The following is a 22,192-nucleotide window of genomic DNA, read 5'->3' as shown; positions in this document are numbered from 1 at the left end:
CAAATAAAAACAAGTTCGCGATACAAAGCATGTGCATAAACGTATAAACGAGTTAGGATATCATTTTAAAGTACATTTTTGCAGGGTGAACCACCTATTTGTATGGTGTTTAAGGTATACTGTATCTAACAGTTTCACATAGGAGCACACAGAAGCAAAGCCAGAGCTTTTGAGAGTGAAACGCGAAACAGAAGCACACCAAAAGGAAACATCCTCATTCGGTCAAAATAACCAACTAGGGGAGTATCGGTGTAGCGTTTAGTGTATTTTATGCTGTACTTGTGCTGAAGTCGACTGGCCCGTTTGTCTGCCCTTAACCAATGACAGCGAGCCATGTCGAGCTGTCCTGCGCACAATCGCTTGACAGTGCAGGTAGCGCGACCTCATTGTGTGTGAGCTTTCCATTGGGCCGCCTCAGGCTCTGTGGTCAGCCATTGGCTGAAGCCTGTCGAGGCTGGCGGTGATTGGTCAGATAGAAGAGGTCAGGAAGTGCATTGCGAGGGGTAAGGGGGTATATCTGATGAAACGAGTAATGTAAAGCCGATTATTTTTATTGCCTTGACAAAACTACATCGTTTAAGTAGCTAGCACGGCATGTTGTGATATTCAAACGGTGCTTCTGATTGACATGCAGCCTGAAGTGGCAAACAGGAGACTCTCTGGGAAAGGCTTGCTTTGATATAGCAAAACTGAGGAACAGTTTTACGGTCGTGTTAGCGTTAAAGAGCTGAAAGATTCTGTTTCATTGTTGCACCGAGTGAAACTTCGTGAAAAGGCAGTATTTTAAATACCTTTGGAAACGGTGTAAATCACGTATTGCCTACATTTTTTGCGTTTAATATGACTACAAAGGCATGGGTTCTGTTTACATTGTTGGCGGGACTACTTTCGCATCTAGTGACAGCTGGTAAGTGTACAATTACATTATTTACCGCCTGTGAGAGCAGTTAGGCTTTTTACATTTAACTTGTTACATTATCATATAAGATGTTACTTCATTACCAGAAGAAGCTAAAGTTGATCTGTGGGTAGCATGTGCGTGGTTTAGTGTGCGGAGAGTCACGAATGTTGTTGCATCTTCAGAAACTTGTCTTAAAAATGACCACACTTGCCTCGAACACCCTGGCTTTTAGATCAGTTGCACGTACAATTGTTTTCAAGATGTCCTTCATCTGTGTTTGCTTTTCCTTTTGCAGAGGTGGAGCAACTAAATGATTCCCCCGAATCCAAGGTAATTCGGTTCTGTATAATCAAATAGTTATGTTTTGTACAGTTTATCTATTCAAAACCGAAATTGTTATATGTAATTTGTTAAAGAAGTTAGAATTGTTTTAAACATCAACCCAGTCCAGAACACTCTTTATGTGTGTCTGTTCTTCTTTTGACAATTATGTCAGGTTCAGAATACACCCTTTGATTTAACAACAGTTGCTGGATGTCAGAGGTTGGGATTGAGAGAGCACTGTTTTCTCTGTTTAATAACCATAACTCCTGTGTGTGTAATTGAAAATAAACAGTAGCAGGCAGATTTAATACTTCCCATATTTCCTGCTTATTGGCTTTTTTTAAATTATTATTTTCAATTTCCTATATAAACATTGAGTTCATATTAATGATTCCCAGTCATTCCATGAGCCAAGCGCAGAAGAGGAGGAGGTGCCCGCTGGCAGTCGGATTGTTGCAGGACAGGTGCTGTCCCATAGGGAAGAGACATCAGAGGACATGGAAAGAGGGGAGAGTGGGTCCGATCCAGCCAGGCTGTCAGAGGGAGAAGAGAAAGAAGATCTTCCGTTACAGTCTGAGCCTCAAGAAGAGAGGCCAAAAGAAGGTAGAACACACTGGCCCACACTGTGGCAAAGTGGGCGAGAGTGCTTTTAATTACTTATTTTGTATTCATGTGTCTCATTCATGCTACCGAGAATGTTCTTGTTTTCTCAAAGTGCTGGTACATAAGATTTTTTTGTAAAAGATGCCTTCTGTCGTTATGTTTGACGTTATCACTGCTATGATGCTACAGCTGGCGTTTAGATTTATGTGTACGGTTTTAAGTTAACTCTTCCTCTTTTTCAAGTTTAACGCATCTGTTGGTTTCCACTTCCTGTACATCTGTTGTGTTCCAGGTTTAAAACACAACCACTGCACCCTCTAGTAGAGGTTTAACTGCAACTGTTTGAGATCTTTTCTTCCCCCTTTATTTAGCTTAAATTACAGCCTACCCCAAGAAGTGAAATGTGTCTAGTTTTTAGTGTCCTTCATGTAGCAAACACTTGCAAAGTTGTTTTTTGATCTTTGGATAAACTCCGGAGAATGTGGTACACTTAACTCTATTTATTAGGTGCCGGCAGAACTCATTTTCAAAATTGTGGCAAACAGTGGCAATCGCAGCAAATGCAGTTTTCTGAGACATAGGTTCATTTGTGGGTAGAAAAAGTCTCAATTACAGCATTCTAATAGATGGAAATTATCCATCAGTAGTGGGTAAACATGGCCTCATAAGATAAGATCACTTTATTGGCCATATACAATTTTCTTGTATTAGGAATTTCTTTTTTCACATACCCCAGCTTGCTCTCCATGAGACATACAGACAGGGAGAGAGCATGGGGTCAGAGCGCAGGGTCAGCCATTTTATACGGCAGTTGAGGTCAAGGGAATTGCTCAGGAACCCAATGGAGTGAGTAGGATTCCTCTGCCGGCCTCGGGATACGACCCGGCAACCTTCCAGCCACAGATGCAGATCCTTAGCAACAAAGCCGCTACACTGCTTGTGAACCGTTGTCCAGGTCATCTCTGTAAGGTCATTTTCAGTAGGTCTGCAAAATGTGAATGTTTCCTTCTTTCCTTTAAAGCAGCCCTGTCTGTGCCCTGTAAACAGGCGAGACCCTGTCGTGTGATCCTTGTTGTTGCAGTGCAGACTGCGATTGGGGGCACAGCTGATGGGGAGCCCTGCCTGTTCCCATTCCTCTTCCTTGGCAAAGAGTACGCGGAGTGCACTACAGAGGGCCGAGGGGATGGCCGGCTCTGGTGTGCTACCACCTACGACTACGACCGAGATAAGAGATGGGGATTCTGTGAAAGTAAATCTTCAGCTTCTTATTTCTTTGACAGTCCTGGAGAACAGATGCTTCTTGCAGTGCAAAGCAATGGAAATACATTACTTTCAAATAAAATAACACTGGCCATTTTCGGGAAACAGGATTACAAACCAGAGTAAATCTAGTGCATTACAAGACAATATAGGAAGACTTGCAACCTCAAACTCCGGTAAACACCTTTGCGTAGCCTTATATAAGACTCTTGAGCAAGCAATGACAGCACGGGATGCAACTGCCAAATCCAGTCAGTTAGGCATCTTTTAGACTACGCATTACTCCTGTAGCTAATTAAGATAGGCCAGCTTACCTGTACTTGAATAAAAACGTGACTGTACAGTATATAGACCTTCAGTAAAAAAGACAGAACATGTTGCATCTGATTAATCATTACATTAAGCTTTTGAGCCATGGGCTATTGTAACTAAGTACTTCTGTTTCTAAAAGTTCTTTTGTAAATGTACATGTTTAATTTGTAATTTTTTTGCTTGATTATGGGTTTCATAATGGGATTTTTTTGCAAAGCATATTGACCTTCTGAAGAAAATGTCAGAACATCTTATGCTACTTGAAATGATATACAGAAGTTAAATCAGTGTGAGTAATAAGTGTATGTGTTGGCTGTTTTGTTGTCTCAGCTGAGGAGCAGGCTAACCAGAGGCAAAAGGCTCAGGAGGCAGAGGATCTGTACCAGAGGGCCATCAAGATCATCAATGGGACCAGTAAGAAGAGCCAAAAGAAAGAGTGAGCAGCATCTCTGTCCTCAGCCAAATGTAGTATATCTCGTGGCAGCTCATATCGAGACCGATAGTCCTCTTAGACCTAGTTGGCATGGTGAGGAGTCCTGTAATTTGTACACAAAGGAGTAGTTTCAGTGATTATCACCTCATCTTTTTGATGAGGCACTCAAAGCACTGAATTGTGTGAAATAACTAGAAAATGGTAAAGCTTCACATTTTACATGGTCAGATTTTGTGAGTGTACGGCTGTGCTTTTTGTTAGAGGAGGGAGTTTGGCTCTTGAAGGATTTGTCTTTTTAAAAAAAAACTACCCTTGCAAACAATGTTTGTCAAAAATGCGTCTTTGAACAAGTTCTCTTGTAGACATTCTGATCAGCTTCAGTTTACATCAGAAATCACTGTGTAAAATTTATTTTTAGCTTTGTGTAATGCGTTTGAACTTCCATGTCATTGAAGAACATTATACAACTTGTTACTTTATATTTTTAGAATTTTAAGAGCTTGTCATAGAATGGAAACCCCCTAGAAATGTAATTGAGTACCTGATGGCTGGTTTCTCTTTGTCCTTTTTCACAAGGGAGTATGTCAATCTGATGAAAGCCACTGACATGGGCCACACAAAGGCCATGGAGAAGGTGGCATACGCCATGCTTTTTGGAGACTACATGAAGCAGAACATCCCACAGGCTAAGGAGCTGTTTGAGAAGCTGGAAATTGAGGGATCTCCCAAGGCCCAGACGGTATGTGAGCTCATCAATTCATTCTGTGAGACTGAAAGCAAAAGCACTGTTTTTAGATGCTCTTGGGAGAGTTCAGTGTATAATTGTCAGCAGCAATGTATATTGCCTTTTCTGAATAATTAATTTGTTGTTGATATTAGCCACGCCTTGCAGTGTTTTGTGGTAACTGCCAAGTAAATGGTTTATAATCAAACTTTGTTGTTTGCTACAGAAAACATGGCCCTAGTTTTCTGTCTGTTTTTGATGTTATTTTTTTCCTCTCACATAAGGCTCTTGGTTTTCTGTATGCTGCTGGATTGGGAGTGAACTCAAGTCAAGCAAAGGTACGCATACTCAGACATTAAATGTACTAAGTTGTTTCATGAAAGACAGAAGAGCATGTTCTTGAACTTTTTTTTTCCATGTTTGCAGGCACTGGTCTACTACACCTTTGGGGCTCTAGGGGGCAACCTGGTTGCTCACATGATACTGGTGAGGTTATGCACTAGACAACTCGAATACTATCAGGCTCTTCCATTATTTATCCATAATGTAAATACATGGTGTTGACCCAGTTTCAACTGGGTATGCAATTATCCTGCTGTTTTTTGTATTCTAACAAAACGTGGTTTTGCAAAGTGGAAATATGTGTCAAATACCTTAAGCAGTTCAATTCCAGTCTTGCAGGGTGTCTATGTGTCATTTGCTCTCACTGTGATTCATCTCATAAACTCTGCAGCTGGATGACTTTGCAGCATTGAAGCATGAAGGCAGCATTCATTTTACATACAGCAGAAAAAAACTGCATCATGAAACACGAGCCAAATGCCACTGCAAGGCTTTGAATATAACTACAAATCTTTTATTCTTTCTGTGTAAAAAGGCTGAAATAGAAACATTGTACTTAGTTACCTTTGACTAAATTCTCAATAGTTCTTGCTTTGTTGTTGTAGGGCTACAGGTACTGGGGAGGGATAGGAGTCCCTCAGAGCTGTGAGTCTGCCCTGACCCACTACCGACTGGTGGCCAACCATGGTAAGGTGTTCAAATTCTCAGCATTTTAATGACCTTTCCCATGATTTAAAGGTGTGTTTTCCTGTGCATGCTGGCACTGAACGCTGGCCTTGGACTTGCGAATGGTGGAATGTGTTGCAGCCCCCTTCCTCCCGCACTGACGGGCTGCTTGTCGTGTGTGTGTGTTCCTGCAGTGGCCAGTGACATCTCCCTGACAGGGGGCAGCGTGGTGCAGAGGGTCCGCCTGCTGGACGAGGTGGAGAACCCCGGAGTCGCCAGTGGGATGCTGGAGGAAGATCTCATCCAGTACTACCAGTTCCTGGCTGAGAAGGGGGATGTGCAAGCACAGGTACACGGCACATGGTGGTCCAGGGAATTCAGTTCCATTGGTCAAGCATGATTCCAGGCAAAAGCAATGGGGAGTTTAACATGACTATCTTCAACAACGGTAATATAGCTTGAATTCCTGCTTGGAAGAGACTTCACGTTGGTGCAGATGTTAGCATTTCTGCTGCACAGCACTGAGGTCCTGGGTTCAAATCCGGACATGGGGAGGTATAAACAATGAGCTTGAGTGTTCTCCCTGTGTACACGCAGGTTTCGTTTGGGTGCTCTGGTCTGCTCTCATAGTCTAAAATCATACTGGTAGGTTCATTGGCTTCTGGGCACATCGGCCCTGGCGTGTGAGTCTGTGTTTGTGTGTGCCCTGCAGTGGACTGGTGTCCCGTCCACGGTGTACCCCGACTTGCGCCCCGTGGGTGGATGGAAGAGTCTTCTGTTGAAGGCAGCTAATAATTATTTGGACATCAGTATTCATTTTTGACCTGGTCATGGTTTCTGAAATTATCTGCCCTTTGAAGCTGAAGGGTTTGGTTTTTATTTCCATTCTAGAATTTGAGTTTTCCAGGTTATTTTGGCCATTTTAATAAAGAAAATGTTTTCTCTGTTTCTTTATGCAGGTTGGCTTGGGACAGCTACATTTGCATGGGGGCCGTGGAGTTGAGCAGAATCATGAGGTATGAGTATTGTGTTGTTTTCAGTATTTCTCCAGTGTTGATCTAAACTAAATTAAAATATAGGTTTGTTTAAAATATGAGTTGAGTTTCAACTGACTTGCATGTATAGTACATCTCTGACAGCTAATGTAAAAAGTATCAGAACAAAGTCCAGTGTCTCCAATGTTTCTGTATCTTCAACATTTGCCATCTGAATATAAAGCTACTTTTACAATATGACTATTTTCAAGGAAAACAATTTGTAACTGTTTTTGACAAGTAAATCAGGCCTTTGCAGGGGTATACAGAGTGATGATTGCACTGTTGTGTGGATGTATCTGTGCGCATTAATGAGGGAGGCTGTTGAAAGACACAGCATAATGAGCATTGGAATAGAAAATATGGTCTGTCTGAGCATTAGTGAGTGTGAGTGAAAGATTGAAACAATGGTTTGTATTATTGCCAGCAGCCATATCACCCTGCAACTCACAACTGGCAACCCATTGAAGTTCAGCAGGTGTGAGCCTGGTCAGTACCTGGATGGGAGACCTCCTGGGAAAAACTAAGGTTGCTGCTGGAAGAGGTGTTAGTGGGGCCAGCAGTGGGCGCTCACCCTGCGGTCCATGTGGGTCCTAATGCCCCAGTATAGTGACGGGGACACTATACTGTAAACGGGCGCCGTCCTTCGGATGAGACATAAAACTGAGGTCCTGACTCTCTGTGGTCATTACAAATCCCAGGGTGTTTCTCGAAAAGAGTTCCAGAACAAATACACCTGAATCTGTAACCCTGGCGTCCTGGCCAAATTTCCCATTGGCCCTTACCAATCATGGCCTCCTAATAATCCCCATCTATGAATTGGCTTCATTACTCTGCTCTCCTCCCCACTGATAGCTGATGTGTGGTGAGCGTTCTGGCACACTATGGCTGCCGTTGCATCATCCAGGTGGATGCTACACATTGGTGGTGGTGGAGGGGAGTCCACATTACCTGTACACTCCTTTGAGTGGATTGTCCAGAAAAGTGCCATATAAGTGTAAGGAATTATTATTATTTACTGAACATAGTAGATATGATGTGTATATTTTTTCATTGTATTTTAATGGGCTGTTTTTTTTTTCTAGAGAGCCTTTGACTACTTCAATCAAGCAGCTAATGCAGGAAATACACATGCTATGGCCTTTCTAGGGAAGGTGTGTATTTCTGTACAAAGTGAACAAAAATGTTCTGCTTTTGCAAAAAAGTATAACAATGTATTTTCACTGAAAGCCATTACAGGTTATGCTGAACTGAAGAAGCAGCTCTGCTGCATGTGAGGATTAGAACAATTTGTTCTGGCTCTGAGTGGGTGTCCGTGTGCAGATTTACTGACTGTGGGAACATTTTAAATGCTGCTTTTAATGGGTTTGCTTATTTTTCTTAGATGTACTCGGAGGGTAGCGATGCTGTTCCGCAGAACAATGAAACAGCACTGCAGTATTTTAAAAAAGCTGCTGACTTGGTGAGTGGTGTTTAAAAGTATATACTGTATATATAAATACAGAGGCTTTCATACCCTTCTTTTCACATTTTGTTACTTTTAAAGATTGCTGTCATGGCACTTTAAAATAGCAACAGATATGTATTATATGCACTGTGCACAACCTATTCCTAAATAAAAGAAGTAAATAGATAATTAATATGCAATTCGGACATTCCCATTTTTCTTTCATAAGTATTGAAACCCTTTGCTTGTGCAAACCTAAATTTAGGTGGACAAGATCATCTTAACGAGGCACACAATTAGTTGAGTGGTCGCTCTCTGTGTGCAGTAATAGTGATTCATATGGTTCCAGAACAAATACACCTGAATCTGTAAGGTCCCCTCAGTCCAGAGCTGTCAACAAATGTTGAGTTTATGGGTTTGAAAACTTATGCAATCAACACTGAAGTTTTCTCTTTAGTTTTTGCTGACATTTAGTGTAACTGACCCTTAGTCTTCCATTTGAGTATTCTTTTTTAAATAAAATATTTTCAAAATATTGATCTTAATATCATGAGTTTATAAATTATATTTATGCCTGTATGGGAGATTCCCAGATTTCTACAAGATGTGCTTTCTGCTGTTTCTTTTGTAACATTTATCTTTAACAAAGCAATTTTTAACTGTCCAGAGCAGTATTGATTTTTTTGTTCATTTCTGTGTTCTCACAGGGTAATCCAGTTGGGCAAAGTGGCCTGGGAATGGCCTACTTGTACGGAAGAGGAGTTCCTGTGGTACGTTTCCGTCCATAATGATCAATTACTATTGAGACATTTGGGTCAGTAACTTTGTCTGCAGGAATTCTAAAATGAGCATTATTATGAGCTACAGTAAGTTTTCTTATTGTTGGTGAGGTCTTTGTCAATTGATGCAATTTCATATATTCCTCATAAGAATGATTTAACCTTTTTTTTTACCCAGAACTATGACCTAGCATTGAAGTATTTTCAGAAGGCTGCTGAGCAAGGCTGGGTAGATGGACAGCTTCAGTTAGGGACCATGTACTACAGTAAGTAATAGGTGGTCTGGCCTTATGTTTATTGTTTTTTCTTTTAGCAATTGTGTAGCTTTTAGTGTGAATCAAAATTGCATTAATTAAATGTTGCTTGACCAGCATGTTCACAATGTTCCTGGTATGTTCTGAACACCCACACACACTCTGCTACTTTTCTTTCGGAAAGCAAGCAAGCGCCGGGGTTGTACAGAGAATTCGAAGCCTGCATGTGTCAAACATGTTTTATTGTCTACGGCCTCTTCATCTTGTGATTATTGAATTTGAACTTAAGTGGAGGATTTTTCTTTTCTTAGATGGCATTGGTGTAAAGAGAGACTACAAACAGGCTCTGAAGTATTTTAACCTGGCGTCACAGGCTGGGCATATCCTGGCATTCTACAACCTGGCACAGATGCATGCCACTGGCACAGGAGTGATGAGGTCCTGTCACACAGCAGTGGAGGTGAGAGACCATGTAGTGTCTTTCCTCTGCAGCAGGAGTCGCCGTGTTGCAAATGTTGTGAAGATCTAAGAACAATGGACATTATGGTGGATAGACGATTTTAGATTGTGTTAAAGGGGAACTGCAGTGCCAATTTCTTAGACCAGTTATTACATCTTGGTAACAAATTAATTGACATTGTTGCAAAATTTGACTAATTCCAATTTAAGCACAAAATCATGAACTCTATGAAAGTACTGGACAGTTGCCATATTGTTGAAAATCCCTGGTCTTGCCATGAACAAGAGCGAAAGTTCGAATGAATTGCGATGTGAAGCGGCCCTTCCTGCTCACTAGTCACTGTAAGACGATGTACGTGCAAATAAGTACAGGTTGTGCAGCAGACATTTTATTGCAGCAATGTTCCATCGTGATCTGCGTGCGGTGTTAACAATAAAGTAGTATTTTTTGGTTAAACTGTCTGAAAGTTGAGAGCAATATTTGTTGGATTGCAGAATCACAGAATTTTGCGCTGTACTGTACATACCTGGAAATGTCATCTATTTTGTGATGTAAATTGGAGGTTTAACACATTACTATGTATATTTTTCTTTCATTTTGGTTTGAAATCCAAGCATCAGTGCTGATTCTTTTTAACCCCAAAATACAAAAATAGTTGCAGATACCCTTTAACTTCAGTCTCAGTCCAAAGATGAGGGATTCATATTTTCATTCATTCATATTCCTGGCCTTAAATGAATGTCCTACAGTGACGGGCTAACAAAAGCTTCTTGTTTAGTTTTGAGTAGAGAATGACTGAACCTTACTCAAATATAGAAATTCCTCGACGGCCAATATTAGCAACTCCTAAATCATTGGTTTTTGTTAAAGATGTAAAGGGAATATGATCTTTTTGGCATTTGAATGTGATCATTTTGGCATTTGAAATCGTGTTTAATTGCTTTGTAACAAACTATTGTGATTGCTCTTTCTACGAAACAGCTTTTTAAGAATGTGTGCGAGCGAGGCCGTTGGTCAGAGAGGCTGATGAACGCCTACAGCAGCTTTAAGGAAGGAGACTCTGACTCGGCTGTGGTGCAGTACCTTATGCTGGCAGAGCAGGGCTATGAAGTGGCACAGAGCAACGTGGCCTTCATCCTGGATCAGAGTAAGCCCTTACAGCAGTCTGCAGTCAGCAGCAAGATTTGAGTGGAACAGACACATTCTATTATTCTGGTCTTGTTTAGTCATTTATAAGATAATGGTTTCATTTGCTCAAACTGCGAGATTAATTTGAATAGCAATAAAGCAGAAGCTAACGTAGGGTCTTAAATAAGTCAGGTTCTTATGTTAGAATTTTAACATATTGAAGTGCAGAATCAGTAAAATAGTAATATTAGTAGCAAATCATAATCTAATACCTGCACTCAAATGTACTGTAGTATATTTATACAAAGCTTTCAGAAGGTATTCATCCTCCCTGAACAATTACAAATGTTCTTAAGACCTGAATATTTAGTGCATTTTCCCCTTGATTCCACTAACATACATACCAATTTAAAGGAGGAAAAATATTTTTGTGAAACACAAAATTTGACAAATGGAAATATCTAAATTACTTACATATTCACCCCCCTAAGTCAATATTATGTGGAAACATTTTTCTAGCAGATACAGCTTTGTATCTTCTTGGGTATGGTTTTTATCAGCTGTTAAGTCTGGCCTGCCTGTATTTTAGCTCTATTCATGGTTCCCCTATCCTGAAAAGTTCCCCAGTCCCTGCTGCTGAAAAACATATCCATTGCAATGATGTTGCCACCACCATGCTTCATGTTAGAGATGGTGTTACATGGGTGATGTACTGTGTTCAGTTTATGCCAGACAGTACTTTGTATTCAAGCCAACGAGTTCAATTTTGTTTCATCAGACCAGCGAATCTTTTGCCAGATGCTACTGTGTAATTGTGTGGCCTTTTCTTAGGAGTGGCTTCCATCTAGCAACTCTTCCCCATGGAGGCTAAATCTGTGTAGCGCTACAGAGATTGTGCTCTCTACAGGTTGTCCTCAGTCAGGGAACTCTGTAGTTCTGTCAGGGTGGTCATTGGGTTCTTGATAACTTTTCTGAATAAGGTCCTTCTTGCATGGTTCCTCAGTTTGGGAGAATGGCCTGCTCAAGAAAGAGTCTGGCTGGGTCTGTATTCTTTCTAGTTTCTAAAAATGAACTTAACTGTGCTCCTGGAAATATTCAATTTAATAAATATATTTTTATACTCCTTCCCACATTTATGCCTCATCACAATTCTATAATGGAGCTGTGTGGACATGGTAGGGTTTCTGTCCTAACGTGCACTGTCAACTGAGAACTTTAGACCTCGTAGAGACAGGTGTATTTCTTCTGAAACTGTAAACATTGTCAACCTGTTGAACTGACCACAGGTGGTCAGTTCCGTTCAGGTTTCATAGCAAAGAGGGTGAATGCATGTCAAATCAAACCTTTCCAGTATTTTCTTTTAAACAGCTTGTAAAAAGTTGACAGAACTTTTGTTCCACTTTGATCTACAGAAATTACTCTATAATAATAATATCAAGGCCAACAAATACCATGCAATACTTTCTGAAGGCACTGAATATTTTTGTAGAGTTGTAGTACATATAGTACAATTAACTGGCATTTCAGCAAGAATTGCCTCTCATTCATTTTTTGTGGCAGTTGTAGTTCATTTTATCCATACATCACTTTCTCTATACAGCCTGTAAAATGTGTTACACTACTGAATTGGCGGACTTCGCTATTGCTTAATTTTTGTGTTCATGTGTGAGGTTTAAGTTGAAGGTCCAAGACCTTTAGGTATTAACTACTTATAGCACTCCAACAGCAAGGACTTCTATATTCTGCACTGCATGTACTGTTCTATAAAATAATGTGCATGTAATTATTCTGTATGTTGAAAGTTCAAGAAACATCTAATTTGCATTGTCTGTTTTTTCTCTTTGTTGTGCGCTTTAAGCAGAAGAAGCAAAGATCTTCAGTGAAAATGAGACGTATCCTCGAGCTCTGCTACACTGGAACCGTGCTGCTGCTCAGGGTAAGATCTCATTTGACCTCCCTTCTACATAGCTGGTGCTGCTTTTTAGTTCAGGGAAGCTAGTTCACAGTGATTACAGATTGAGTAAGGGGCGTTTCCTTTTCTAACCGTTTCATGCAATTCAGAGTCGCGGGGGAGTCGGAGCCTATGCCAGCAAGCTATGGGCTCAAGGCAAAATACATCCTGGACACCAGCCCATTACAGGGGATACACGGACACGCACACACTCACTCCAGGGCCATTTTTCCCAGAAACCATTTAATGTACTGGTATGTCTTTGGAGTGTGGGAGGAAACTGGAGCACCATGAGGAGACCCAGGCGATCATGGGGAAAACATACTAATTCCTTGCAATCAGCAATCCAGGTCTGGAGTTGAACCCAGGGCCCCAGCGCTGCAAGGCACTAATGCTACCCGCTGTGCCACCCCGTACAGCTTATATCAATTTTAAAACCTTTTTTATCTTTGCATTTTTTTTAGGAATGTCAGTTAGTTTTGATATTCCCTCCAGATTTGGAATTGTCAATTGTGTGTTTTTGATGTCAGCTTGATAGCTGCACACCCTGCCACCTCGCCCAGGGGAAAATGAGAAAGTGCTAAGCAAGCTTCAACAACCCACCCACCCTTGAGCCATCACTCTTTAACGTGTCACAGAGTACGCAGGCCCATGCCGCTGGTTATACAGGAGAGCGCCTTGGAGGAAAGGCATTGCTGGTACTGATGGATAAGATCACTTTATTGGCCATATACAATTTCTTGACTTAGGAATTTCTTTTTTGCATACCCCAACTTGCTCTCCATGAGACACACAGACAGGAAGAGAAGCTTGTGGTCAGGGCGCTGGGTCAGCCATTTTATACGGCGCCCCTGGAGCAGTTGGGGGTTAAGGGCCTTGCTCAGGGGCCCAAAGAAGTAAGATTCCTCTGCTGGCCACGGGATAGGAACCGGCAACCTTCCAGCCACAGGTGCAGATCCTTAGCCACAGTGTCACCGCTCCGCCCTGCCACAGTGCATGCCTGCAAAAGTCTGGATTGACACGGGGGTGGCTGTGTCGTTGAGAGCTGAGAAAGCCCTGGTGGGAGGACACAGGGGTGGCTGTGTCGTTGAGAGCTGAGAAAGCCCTGGCTGGCTAATGCAACTTTGCCCTCTGTAACACGCAGCCAGTTGCTCACGAAATTTCACCTAGGAAATCCCAGTCACAGTCGGCTAGTTACATCGCCAGGCTCGAACCTCTGGTCGTGGAGCTCAGACAGTGCTTGGGTGCCCACCTTTAACGGTTGAGTTAAAACCCTGTAGTTTATAGGAGTCCCCTAGTTTATTTTTTAATAATAAGCAACAGTGGCTAGAGTTGATTAATTTTACTTTAGCTTTGACAAAGAAATGGAATAAAAAGTTTTATTTTGCCTTATCCTGCAGTATAATGAGGTGTACTCAACTAATGTTCTGTTTATTATAAACACATCTGCATGAAACTTTTTTCTGCTGTCGATTTATATTGGAGATAGCCACCCTGGATGTCATGATCATCTCACCACATGTTTGTGTGGTCTACAGACATGTATCCGATGAGATGTTAGGAGAAAGTGGACACCGTGTGCTCAGTATTATGTTGAGTTTTAGTCATCTTAAAACAAACATAAAGAGTTATTATAGCGTAAGAAAGTGTTCAAAGAAGAGCAACAACAATGATTCCTGCTCATGAAATTGCCATATACAGACAGGTTAATGTAACTAAATCTCTTCATTCTAGAGCAAAGGTGGTGGAGCCAATATTTGATTCAAGTATTTAAAATCCTTTCAGTTTTAGAGAGGGTCAACCTAGAGAATTTACAATACTCAGTAGTGAAAGACGGATAGCTTAAGATGGTGAATTGGAAATGCTTTCCGCAAAGAATTGTACAAGTCCGGAACAAGCTGAGGCAAACCTTTAGTTTCACTTGGCTATTACACTACCAGATGTGTGAGATGACTTCCTATCATTTGCATTCTTTCTTATGATGGTTGCATCAGTGATGGGTGGGGGGCTCCGAGATAGCAGTTGCCTCTGCAGGATTCTTTGAAAATCAACAGACTTTTTGCTTTCTAACTTTCCTTAGGATTGTATAAATTAAAAACGAATTGAATTTGTGTTAAATGGTTTTAGTGTAGTGCCATAATTTGAAATTATTAATGGTAGACAGTAGATGACGAACTCTCTGGGCATGTTTACAATCCTGAGAGTGCGTGCACTACACCGCAAACACTTCATACTTTATACCACTTCCGACATCATCTTGTGAGATGCAGTCACACTTCTTTTCAATCACCTTTAAACCTGGTAGAAAACTTTAATTTCACCATGTATAATCATCATTAGTTTAGCTCTCCCTGTTTGCTGAATTACTGAGTATTTAGCTTAGACGTAGACAGAGTTCTTATCTACACAGACAGTTTACCATTTTATATTTCAATATTTAATATAAAGTGTCTGCTGGTTTTTAAGTACATTTTAATACAAATTATTTTAATTTTCAAAGATTTAGAAAACTGAGCTGAACTTTCTGTTCCTGCCATATTGTACCAGGATACACAGTGGCAAGAATCAAGCTGGGCGATTACCACTTCTACGGCTATGGCACAGATGTGGACTATGAGACAGCAGTGATCCATTACAGACTGGCATCAGAGCAACAGCACAGTGCACAGGCCATGTTCAACCTGGGCTACATGCATGAGAAAGGGCTGGGGATCAAGCAGGTGAGCCGGACATGCACGCCCGTAAATCTTTTCCTTGCGTTTATCCTGTAGATCACCACTACTAGTATGTGACTTTGGAAATGCATGGTAATTGTCCAGATCGCAATCCAGGAAAGAGATTGATGTTACTTTCTCACTTTCCTCCTTGTTTGTAGGATATCCATCTGGCAAAGCGGTTCTATGACATGGCTGCTGAGGCCAGCCCCGATGCTCAGGTGCCAGTGTTCCTGGCACTCTGTAAGCTAGGACTGATCTACTCTCTACAGTACCTACAAGAACTGAATGTAAGCACACTTACCTATAAATCTCAGAAATGCCCATACTATAGGGCCCTGCAGTTTTGTTGCACTCATTCAGCCCTATAAAGCTTAGGTAAGGCTAAGTGCAATTCTACATTACCCCCTCTCGTCGTTTGAAAGAGCATGCCTGTGAGATGAGAGGAGAAATGTTCTTACAAAGGTGACACCAGGTGGCACTGTTGTCCAAAAAAAAGTTATTTGTGAATGCAGAGGCATTTCATGTGGTTGAAAACCAAAGGAAGGGTAACTTCATAGAGGTGTTTCTGTTACAGCATCTGTTTCTTGGGTTCCCTAAGCAATTTTGTTTTGTGTATGAAAATAAGTTTTTTCCGGGATTAGAAAGGAACACCTACACAATCCTTAAGAGCTCCCAGAATTTGAAGTCATATGAATATGAAGTCAGACATTGTTAAATGACCATATTTAAATGTCTCTGCTTCATTTACCTTATTTTTAGTATTATGAATTCACTTATTCTCATTTTTCTTTCCGAGGTGAAGGAATTGCTGACCCAGATTGACTTGGACCAGTTGTTGGGTCCGGAGTGGGACCTGTACCTCATGACCATCATTGCCTTGCTCCTTGGCACGGTCATTGCGTACAGGCAGAGACAGCACCAGGCTGTGCCCAGGCCTCTGGCTGCCCAGAGGCCCCCGGCTGAGCAGGCAGAGCAGCAGTGAGGGCCTGGCCTCTTCCTTCCTTCTCCTTCTGTTCTGCTGGGACTGATGGAGAAACTGTTTCTCGCCTTGGAGAGCTCCTGTCAAGACGCTGTGAAAGACTGGCTATGATTGCAGAGACTGGAATAGACTGTTATAGCTGGCTGGGTTGCAACAAGACTTTGAACAATGACATGTTCAGGGTTTTTGACTTGCCTGTAAACTTTTCTCCTCTTATGACGATTGATGATGACATCAGTTGATATCAATTCATTATTAGTATTATTTTGGGGTTTTTATATCCTGCTGCAGATGTGCTTCCCAAGTGGGGGTCTGATGTATTTTCCAGAAAGACCCCTTGAGGCTGTTGCATTTGGTTTAACAGCTATAGTTGAAAGGTTACATTTTTAAAAAATTAATTTTGCAATCTATGGGGACTGGTTATAGTTTGGTTCACATCAGTGGGTCCCCGATTTTATTTTTTCCTTTCTAAAAATATTTAGCAGTGCATCTCCACATGTGTTCTACTGAAATCTCTTTATCAGAGACATTGATAATCAAAAGTTCTAGTCCATATTTTCCTAGTTAAGACATTATTTGTAACAAGAGTGCTGCAGGAAAAATAATTGTCATCCGTCATTAAAGTAACCTTGTTCTACATTTTATGAGCTTCAGTATAGGATTCCATTAACCCATTATTGGACTTAAGCTCCATTAAATTTCATTCATTTATCCTGAAAAGTTTTTTAAAAGATTCAGCTAGGTGTACTATAGATTTTCAGAATGTAAATTGTCAGATTATTTAATGTTGTAGCCTTAAGCGGGGCTTTATTACCACTCTTGAAAGGGAATTATAGACTTGGTTATTCAGTGGTCAGCTTGCACATTATCCCTTTATTGGAGACTAGGCACTGGATTCCAAGTGGAAGTTACTTTTAATTCTAGTAAGGCAATTCTTAAGATTGGACTGAAATCACACTTCTTTGCCTTATGATAAAATACCCTCAAATACCACAGTTTTTTTTCCTATTTGTGTCTTTTCTTTGTGGCAAACCTTTCAGGAAAATTCTAGTGGAAGATTTGATTTAGGAAACTTTGTAAGGCAGACTTCATTTAATGGCACATAGCAGTGTACAAGACAAGTTTGGTGGCCTCCTGATTTTAATGTACTGATGTGTTAATAGAAGGCAGGAATGGTAGACATTGTAATAATACTTACAAGGCAGTATAGTTTAAGGTGGAACACTGAGAGTGTTGGTATAATTAATTTCTAATAGGGAAGATGAAGGCAGGTAAGTAATTAAAGGTTTACGTTTTGAACTTCTCAGAACACACTTTGAATATGCTGACTGATGGTGTGTTCCTTTGACTATTTTGGGATTGCTGTGCTTGGAGCAATTTGATTTTAATGATCAATAATGTTGGAATACACAAGGACAAGGAGTTCACAAGTCCTGAGCTGTGCCATGTATTGTTAAGGTGAAGGCAACATTGGAAAATTTTTCATGGTTTTAGTTTTGAAGGTCTCCACTTGGAATAGGATTCCTTAGTTTAAAAGTGATATCTTTTACTAAGAAATGAACAATTAATACTCGGGCTATTCTGCTACAGTTCTTTAGCTGTGTCTGAGGTTTGAAGTGGTACTTTAGAGGTTCCGCAGTGCTTTAGTCTTTCTGGTAAAAATACACAGTCCTAGCATAGGAATGAGTTACATTGCTGAACAGCGAATTTTCTGTTAATGCTGATAAGAGCTTTTGCACTACAAGTGCAGTTGTAGACAAAGGAGAGCAGTGTTCAATGTTTTTTGCATTTTGTGCAGCACCTTTTAACCAGCATTACAGCTTCAAATGATGTACAATTAATTGCAAAGGTTATTATGCTAAAAAAGTGTGACCTTACCTTTTGTGAAAAAAATCTACTCTTTGGGCAACACTATATAGAACATAATGAAACGGCAGGGAATTAGAGATCTCTAGTTTAAAAGTGAGGTAAGACTCCACATCTGAGGACTCTGTTACTCCTTAATAAATGTGTTAAAGAGGAATTTGGTGTCAGGTTCTGTCATGAATAGTTGTTTTTTTGCTTCTTTCTACCACCCCAGCTACAAATGGAGCCAAGTTACATTCTGCTCTTGGAGTTATAGAAAAAGAAGCAGCAAACGGTGAAGTTCTGAACTGCAATTAAGTAATCTTGCGGTTTTTCCCCAAAGTATTTTGTTTCTTTACATGCTAAGTGAAAGTTAATGTTCCTTTTTGGGGGATGAAAAGGTTTGCCACAGATATATCTGCATGCATCCTATTTTTCAGAATCTGCAAAATGTACTGTCTTTGAATATGGGGGTAGAGTTGGGGTGTTATACCTTTTGATTACTTAGATATTACTAGATCTTTTCAATTGACTTTTAATTTATTTTGTAACTAGAGGACACAAGAATCCAAAAGGAGTCTAACTTTAACATTTCTGTAGTCTCCAGAAGAAAATGAAGGGCCTTTTCAAAACTTCCAGGCAAAATCATGAATGACAGCAGTTAATGTGATTGTCTATATATGAATCTGTTTTTATAAATTAAATGTCATTAAAACCAACGCGCATCTCAAGCTTCATCAGTTATAAAATGTAATTGGTAACCTCCATGGATTAAAACATTGGTTTACCTGGTTGTTAAAAGATTTGGTCTTGAAGACAAGTCTTAGTATATCACTACATAGTGTAAATAGCATTCAGGTGTGCCATGTTTGTTTTTGAAAGGCTAATCAAAGTGGGAGCAGAAGTTTATTTTATAGTGTTGCTTAAAATGCGGAGGAAGGAAAATTGAGTGGTGACCTGTATTTTTATCTGTACATAAAAGAGCAATATAAGAAGTTACAATATAAAAGTTCTGTTAATACTTCAAAAGGATGTAAGAATTCCAGTGATTTGTTAAGCTGTACTGTTAGAAATGCATAATTATCAATTTAATGCCCTAAATCTGTTGCCTTCTTTTTGGGGATTAAAATGATCATTATAGAGCAATTTAGTGCTCTTTTTCATTTAAACACTGGGACGTTATTCTCCTCCGTTTTGCTCTGAATAGCTGTACATTTGTATATTTATATCTTGTTTTCTTTATCAGAACAAAAATAATAAAGGTGAACAATCAAAGAAAAACATTGCATTTATAACCTTTGAGTCTTAATTGAAAATGTTTGGCCTTTGATTCGTTTTTTTTAATTGGTTTTGAACAAGTCAGATTTTGTATCGAGAGAGCTTGGCTAATAATGCAACCACACACTCTTGCTACTTATAGTACCAATAAATATTAAAAATGATTTTAAACGTTTACATCTAGTGCAAACATGTTCATTAAAAGAAAAGGCAGGAGTTGTGATCTATGTATTGCAATGCCTGACTGCATCTGTGTTTCACAAATGCTCACTGTATGGGTTGCAATTAACATCAGTACTTGCGTTCCTTTTTCACATTTTGAATCCAGTCTGCACTAAAGAATTGTAGTTCTCCAATTGAGTTTCAGACCATTTTGTGATGGAGTAAAGGGCTGGAAGTAGCTCAAAGAAATAAGGACATGAGGAGATGTTGTAGCAAGTTGAGAAAGGAGTAAGCGAAGTTGTGAAATCCACTTGCAGCTAGCCTAAAAGAACTAAAACAATCTTGTTGTGGAGAAGTATATGGTACAGCTTCAGCCATTCGGATTCACATCCCTGTTGTGGCACAACCCAACTCCTGAAGCATTACCAGATACCTTTGTGTGTGCACAGGACCATACACATATACATTTTGTCAGCCATTGAGTTTTGGCATTGATAACACCACTGTTTCTATGTTGTGTAGATGTGCAACTCTTCTCCTGTATAGAAAGGAATATTTGACCTTTTGGAATTTGTTACTACTGTGGTTTTAAAACCCTCAAAGGCCAGAATATTGCTAACACCTTTGTCCCATCTGATTGGGTCTGCAAGCTGTCTTCTGTTATCTTAAGGTCGAGGACACTGTGCACGATAGTTACTGTTACTGTAAAACAGGGCTTCTTGGATCTAGTTCTCGTTAAAGGGGAACTGCAGTCCTAGTTTCTCAGACTCTAAAGTCTTAAATCTTGGTAAGAATATAAATTAATTAATTGACAGTATCTCAAAATTTCGCAAATTCCAAATTAAAGATGCAAAATCATTAACTTTGTGAAAGTACTGTAAGTTGTCATGTTGTTGCAAAACCCCTGGTCCACCACTGGTGAGAGCAAGACTTCCCACGAATTGTGACATGATGCGGCCCTTCCTGCTCTCTAATGTAATGTGATGTGATGTATGAGCAAATAAGTACAGGTTGTGCAGCAGACCATTCGCCACATACTGTAAATGTTCCAACGTGATCTGCATGCAGTTAAGAAATAACTAGTATTTGTCACCAAAACAGTCTCAAAATGGAAAGCAATATTTCTATTGGATTAAAACAGATGTATTCACAAGCATACTTCTTTGTGGTGTCATATGGCCACACATGTCACCGGAGGTTTTGCCACCTCTTTCTGAATCGCAGAACATGGCGCTGAGCGTACCTGGGATTTTCATCTATTTTGTGATGTAAATTGGAGGTTTAACACATTTACTGTGTACATTTTACTTTCATTGTGGTTTGAAATGCACTCATCAATGCCATTTTTTTTCTAAACTCTATAAAATGGCGTTGCAGTTCCCCTTTAACTTGATGTGTTTTTGTTTCTGTTCCATCTTCTACTCCACTTAATAAAAACAATTTATCTAATTTCATTAATACTTTCATGTATTTGCACTGTTTTTTTGCAAATAACTTGGTACCTTTCAAACATACACTATATCAATCCCTTAATTCTATCCCTACAAATTCTATTTATCCAGGACAGACAGTATCTGTGAGTGGATTCAGTATAAACAAGTCCCTGATACACTGGACCTGTTTCTCTCTTCTCTTTTTTTTTGCTACTTGTTTGGGAATTTCTGTCTGAAGGGTCCGATTTCTACCAAATACTTTTTTTGTTATCCTGACTGTTTGGATGCAAGCACTTAACCACTGACTCTTTCCTTCCAACTTCTGGATATCTAAAGTAGAATCACACACTATGGTCTTTGGTAGTAGCTGTCAGCGAAATATCTGCTTACTTGAATTGGTCTACATTTACTATTAATATGAGCTGATTCAGTCTAAATTATCATGCAGGCAGACTGCTACAACAGTCAGTGTCCTGGGTCTGCTGAAGAAACGAGACTGTCACACCACGTGCCCCTTTCGTGATAAACAGGCTGCACACCCATTCCCTTGGCCTTGATTGGCAGCGTCCCCCCAGACTGTAATTTTTACTGCAGCAGCAATACCTATGAAGATAAGAATACCAATTTAACATCAAGTCAGTCCAGGACTGAGATGAGCACAAAATCCAGTTGGAGATTTCAGTGTGGCATTACTTTGCTGTTGGAGTGAAATGAGCTATCTCTGTTTAGCACAGGGTTCCCAAAGCTTCACAAAGGCACCTGTCCAGAATAGTTGAATTGATCTAATTAAGGCTCAGCTGATTTACCTGAAATCATTTTTGAGCTCTTGTACTGTTTAAGGGAAAACTAGAAAACCCACATGATGCCTTTGCACACTGGACTGCGGAACTGTGCTGCAGAGTCCCTATTTTAAAAGGTCTGCCATACGACATATCCAGTTGCCTCAATTGGTTTGGGTTTGGTATTATTACCATCCAAAGATTAATCTTTGCCCTTCCCAAAAATCACTTTGGTCAGTGAACTGAGTCAGTGCCAGCTCCCCTCTCACTAAAAGGACTGAAAGCTAGCTTATAACTTTCTTATATGGTTCGTATAGGGTATATTGCTTTTACCTTGTGAAAGGTTTTAATTCTGTCTACATCAGGTTTTATATTTGCTAT

The 22,192-nt window shown here is 40.1% G+C and overlaps 1 protein-coding gene across 5 annotated transcripts; it reads left to right on the top strand.

Moving 5' to 3' along the window:
• The first annotated feature begins 470 nt into the window (after positions 1–470).
• Positions 471–19,440, top strand: sel1l (SEL1L adaptor subunit of SYVN1 ubiquitin ligase). Of its 5 annotated transcripts, none has more exons than XM_088925612.1 (21): positions 471–907; positions 1,197–1,231; positions 1,624–1,828; positions 2,910–3,077; positions 3,731–3,836; positions 4,410–4,572; positions 4,842–4,895; positions 4,984–5,043; positions 5,505–5,586; positions 5,760–5,914; positions 6,525–6,581; positions 7,685–7,753; positions 7,984–8,061; positions 8,754–8,816; positions 9,004–9,091; positions 9,391–9,539; positions 10,521–10,686; positions 12,529–12,603; positions 15,166–15,338; positions 15,494–15,622; positions 16,138–19,440. In XM_088925612.1, the coding sequence occupies exons 1-21, from the start codon at positions 841–843 to the stop codon at positions 16,315–16,317; spliced, it is 2,322 nt and encodes a 773-aa protein (XP_088781738.1). In that variant the 5' UTR covers positions 471–840; the 3' UTR covers positions 16,318–19,440. The 5 variants fall into 5 exon arrangements, with proteins under 5 accessions (XP_088781738.1, XP_088781736.1, XP_088781737.1 ...); XM_088925610.1 differs by having other exon boundaries at positions 16,132–19,440; XM_088925611.1 differs by having other exon boundaries at positions 12,526–12,603.
• The last annotated feature ends 2,752 nt before the right edge of the window (positions 19,441–22,192 follow it).

The sequence above is a fragment of the Atractosteus spatula genome, chromosome 9, assembly GCF_055471065.1.
Source record: "Atractosteus spatula isolate fAtrSpa1 chromosome 9, fAtrSpa1.hap1, whole genome shotgun sequence".
In the NCBI taxonomy this organism is placed as follows: Eukaryota; Metazoa; Chordata; class Actinopteri; order Semionotiformes; family Lepisosteidae; genus Atractosteus; species Atractosteus spatula.
This window is presented reverse-complemented; position numbering and strand designations above follow the sequence as displayed.

What these genes read in the sequence shown, in the direction of transcription:
- sel1l (XM_088925609.1), top strand. Translation starts at nt 841, where the DNA reads ATGACTACAAAGGCATGGGTTCTGTTTACATTGTTGGCGGGACTACTT. An exon ending in ATGATTCCCCCGAATCCAAG is followed by an intron (nt 1,232 to 1,623) that starts GTAATTCGGTTC and finishes AATGATTCCCAG; the next exon opens with TCATTCCATGAGCCAAGCGC. An exon ending in CCTGTCACACAGCAGTGGAG is followed by an intron (nt 9,540 to 10,520) that starts GTGAGAGACCAT and finishes TCTACGAAACAG; the next exon opens with CTTTTTAAGAATGTGTGCGA.